General features: G+C 44.5%; 1 protein-coding gene across 1 annotated transcript in view; it reads left to right on the forward strand.

Moving 5' to 3' along the window:
• LOC308378535 (receptor-type tyrosine-protein phosphatase mu-like) overlaps positions 1–5000 on the forward strand; it is a 172529-nt gene that overhangs the window by 157922 nt on the left and 9607 nt on the right. The window contains exons 22-25 of the mRNA XM_080855476.1: positions 52–206; positions 621–756; positions 2515–2664; positions 3386–3559. Of these exons, the coding sequence (XP_080711602.1) occupies positions 52–206; positions 621–756; positions 2515–2664; positions 3386–3559 (615 nt within the window). The remainder of the gene's footprint in view (positions 1–51; positions 207–620; positions 757–2514; positions 2665–3385; positions 3560–5000) is intronic.

Genomic DNA, 5000 nt, shown 5'->3' on the forward strand with positions numbered 1-5000 from the left:
CTGTCTGCGCGCGCGCACGCGCATGTTTGCGCCTTTGTTTGTTTACTTTAGCGGGGTGCCCACGAGATTCGAGAGATTCGTCAGTTCCACTTCACCGGCTGGCCAGATCACGGCGTGCCTTACCATGCCACCGGCCTGCTGGGCTTCGTCCGTAGGGTGAAGTCCAAAAGTCCCGCCAACGCTGGGCCCATGGTGGTCCACTGCAGGTACTGCCCTAAAAACACCTGTGGAGAATTATAATTCATTAATTAATGAAGCTAAAAGGACTTTAGCTAAAAGGACAGTATGCATGAAAGCTAATACTGTAATATTGATGAAGCCAAAATGTAACTTCAAATTGCACTCAGTACCCTTAGTGGTGACCTTTGGTAGAGATAGGGTTAGGGTTACAACATCAGTGCTCTTTTGACGTGGAGGATATTTATGTGAGGGGTGAGTATTTTTCTCTGCGTGGGTATTCCTGAAAAAGAAAGGAAGAGAGAAAAAAAGGACAGAGAAAAGATGGAAAGGGACTGTTTGTGTATGAGAGACTAACATGGTGCTGGTGTGCCTGTGTGTGTGTGTGTGTGTGTGTTTTGCACACCTAATTCTCACACTCTCTCCCCCTGTGTCCCCCTCAGCGCGGGAGCTGGCCGGACGGGCTGCTTCATCGTCATCGACATCATGCTGGACATGGCCGAGCGCGAGGGCGTGGTGGACATCTACAACTGTGTGAGAGAGCTGCGCTCCCGCCGGGTCAACATGGTGCAGACAGAGGTATGGACACCCCAACCGACCCGACCCAACCCAGCTGCCCCCCTCCCACCCGATGCATTCACCAAGATTCACTGTGCTATGGTTTCCTGCACCCAAGGCCAGCTCATTGATAACGACAAACAGACCTGATTCATCTAAGCACAGTACGGCGTTGCCATAAACAGGCTCGTGTTTGGGCAAAGCATGAATCAGCAAAAAGGCAAACATCTGTTGTCATGAGCCTAAACACAAGCCCACCGTCTTCAACAGTGGCAACCACATACACACAAACACACACATTACCACACAGACACACACACACAAAGACACATACACACACACACACACACACACATAAACACACACACACACAAGCACACAAACGACCACGCACAACTATAAACAAGCCTGACAACGTGACTGTTCAGACCTCCAGAAAAACAAAAACCCTCAGTAGAGCGCTTATGGGCTCCATACTGTAGTGTTCAGACAGACTGTGGAAGGATGTGAGGATTGGTGTGTGTTTGTGTCAGAGAGAGTGTGTGTGTGTGTGTGTGTGTGTGTGTGTGTGTATTTGGGGTGTGTGTGTGTGTGTTTTTTGGGGTGTGTTATTTCCTGCTTTTCATTCATGGGGAAAGATGGAATCCTCCATTGTGCGTCAACTCTTTTTGTGGAGGCAGATGTTTGTCTTATTGCCAGGGACAAATTGCTGGCAGATCTGAGGACGATCTGACCGAGCCCATAATCCAGAACCGACAAACTCCAGGCACACAATAGTCTTAATTATCCCCATAGCAACGCTGGCAGTTTGTCAGAGCCAGACAAACCAACAAGTGTACTTAAAGTCCACACAAGTCATTGTTCTGTTACGACTACATCATTCGTTGATGTTTTTTTTTTTTTAACAATTCATTGTGGCCGAACAGACAGATAGTTTGGATACTTCTGGGGTATCGAAATCCTTTCCCCTCGAACAGCTGAACATTGTCTAAATGGACATTTTTATGTCTGCAACATTTCTTTTGATCTAAAGAAAAACGGAATAACAACAGTAGGCCCCCTGTTTGGTATGTGGAGGACAGTACCGCGTGGGCCGACAAATCAGTTTCACCTTGACTGGTGGAGACTGAAGGACACCGACGGCAGGCGTGATGTCACTGAGTCCTGACCTGAAATCCACTGACCTACGCTTCCGTAGGAGTTTTGTCAAATGTGACAAGTCAGGGCATTTCTCAAATGTCACTTCATAAATGATTTATGTCAAGGCACGGCGGGACGTTTTCTCCTTGAGAGACTGACTTTGAGTGGCATGGAGCTTAGAGAGGGGTCAGTCGCTGTGGTCAAGTGTTAAGGATACAGAGATTAAGTGCTCAGTGTGGAGTCCACCGTTGTATTTGAAGTGGTCTGCATTTCGTAGTTAATAAGTTATGACAAACTAATTGGCAAATGATCACGCAGATCAGAGAGCCTATCTAGATTGGATTTCGATAGTTGTAATAACATAGTAACTACCTAAAAGGCGCTTCGCCAAGCTGGTATATATGACTATACTGTCACATTTCAACAAGTACTCCAGCCTGTGATCTGAAGTGTTAAAGCCATAATAGCCACAGGGGAGGAAAAATCAAACAATTAGCGTAAATATTGTAACATTATAGTGAATTATAATCTTGACATGAAACTATGTTGTGTTTGTGTGTGTGCTCGTGTGTGTGTGTGTGTGTGTTCGTGTGTGTGTGTGTGTGTGTGTGTGTGTGTGTGTTTGTGTGTGATATCCAGGAGCAGTATGTGTTCATCCATGATGCCATCCTGGAGGCGTGCCTGTGCGGGGACACCACCATCCCCTCCTCCCAGCTCCGCTCCGTCTACTACGACATGAACCGCCTGGACCCCCAGACAAACTCCAGCCCCATCAAGGAGGAGTTTAGGGTAAGTGTGTGTGTGTGTGTAAGTGAGTGACCGTGTATGTGTCTGAGTGTGTGTATATGTGCATGTTTGTTTATGTGTATGTGTATGTGTATGTGTGTTTGTATGTCTGTGAGTGAGTGATTGACTCTGTGTATGTGAGTTTGTGTGTCTGTGTGTCTGTATGTTTGTGAGGGTCTGTAAGTGTGAGTGTGTGTGTGTGCATATTCATGTACATAGAAGGGGTCTGTCTTGAGAGGCTCTGTTGAGTGTGTCAGAGAGATATTCTTAAAATAGAATACATGCATACATATTTTAGAGGCTGTTTGTGAATTAACATCTCAAGTCTGTGTAGGGGTTATCCTGCATATTGTTTTCTGACACTGGAAGTGTTTTGAAGAGTATCTCAGTGTGTGTGTTCAGCAGGGATTATGTAGATAGGTGCCTGCACATTTAAATAGGCGTAGGAAGTTAGGAACATTTTGTTTTTGTGTGTGTCTGTGTGTGTGTGTGTGTGTGTGTGTGTGTGTGTGTGTGTGTGTGTGTGTGTGTGTGTATAAGCACTTTAGCTTTAGGATCTATTAATTTGTCGGTGTGTGTTTGTGTGCTCTTAATACTGGAGGTGTGTGTGTGTGTGTGTTTGAGTGTGTGTGTGTGTGTGTGTGTGTGTGTGTGTGTGTGTGTGTGTGTGTGGTGTGTGTGCGTATGCGGGGGCCCTTAATCACCCTGTCTGTCTCTTCTCCAGACACTGAACATGGTGACTCCCACGTTGCGTGTGGAGGACTGCAGCATCGCGTTGTTGCCGCGCAACCATGAGAAGAACCGCTGCATGGACGTGCTCCCGCCCGACCGCTGCCTGCCCTTCCTCATCACCATCGACGGCGAGAGTAGCAACTACATCAACGCCGCGCTCATGGATGTGAGTGTGTGCGTGTGTGTGTGTGTTCTTACTGGGTTGGGTGGTATTTTGGGTTTTGCACATGATTTTTGCAATACTGTAAATACCAGGATATTTTTAAAAGCATGAAATAGAGCATACGAATTCCCCATCAGTTACTTACATATTTACTTACTTCTGGCACGTAATAGTTTTGGCCACAAATGTTGGTGCTGTTACGAGCCATTGCCATTGTAAACAATAGAAAGTTCAACTAAATTCCTATTAAACACTGGTATGTGACACACCCCAACACAGTAGCCTATGTCTTCTAAATCGTTTCCATAAGTAAATCTTGGGACATGCACCAAGATGTCCCTCAAGCCGGAAAATGTCTACAGGCAGGTGGCCCTAGCTAGAGCCTGGCTAAGGGCTAATGGCAAATGGCTATGTGGATTACTTTATGCTGAAGTTTTAGTTTCCTGTTGTTATGGTACAGACTAAATTGTAATTGGCACCCTCTTCGTGATTATTGTTTTATAATAACTGTTTATTTAGAGAAACTCTTTAGTTTTCATTCCTTAATCTTTCTTAATCTTCTTACTTATTGAAATTATCCTGTTTTTAGATACTTTTGAAATGCAAAATGATAGTGCTTTGGCTACTGGAAAAATGAAAAAGTATTAAGTGTATAAACCTCAGATGATACATACAGTGATATAATACAATCACTACAGTTGATAATACAATGATATAAAGTTTAGTTGCCCACCCCTAGTTTTTACATCAGTGTCATAGACAGTCCTTTCTAGCTTCAATGTTTTCATACTAAACAACTGTGGAAGATTATTCACTTTCATAGTTCAAGGAACGCCCTTAAGGGTTGCTTGATTGGTCAAACTAAAATCCAGTTTGCAAACATTCCAACTTGAGAATATGAAGACTGGTATGAAACACAAGCATTCTTTATAATGCCATTAGCTACTGTTGGGGGTTGGTTGGCACTGTGGCAAATGAACAAAAACAAGCATTGTTTTCCATACATCCATTTTCATTACTCTGACAACTTTGTTGTGAGAGGAGGTAGCAGTACAGTAGAGATGAGATAGATTGAGTGAGGGGATGATGGAATAGGTTATACAGAAGGGAAAGGCTGGCAAAAGAGATAAAGTGAAAGAACTGGTGGACTGGAGACTGGTCGGTAAAAAAAGAAGAAAGAGACAGAAACGGAGCGAGAGAGAGAGAGAGATGGAAGGATCGGATTTCTCCACTCAGCAGTCTTAGTGTGTCCTGTGGTTTAATGTGGGCCAGCAAATTGCACATCCATCTCTATAATTATCACTTGTGCCTCTCCAGTACCCGACTTTTCTCAGGAAAGCCAAACGCAAACAGTAGAGGGGGGTGGGGGGCATCAATGATAAATGCTCGCTGCTTGTCTCAGCACTCCACCGACAATTATGTGCTTATTGAAAATGATTAAAAA

This window comes from Sprattus sprattus (assembly GCF_963457725.1).
Source record: "Sprattus sprattus genome assembly, chromosome: 17".
Classification (NCBI taxonomy): domain Eukaryota; kingdom Metazoa; phylum Chordata; class Actinopteri; order Clupeiformes; family Clupeidae; genus Sprattus; species Sprattus sprattus.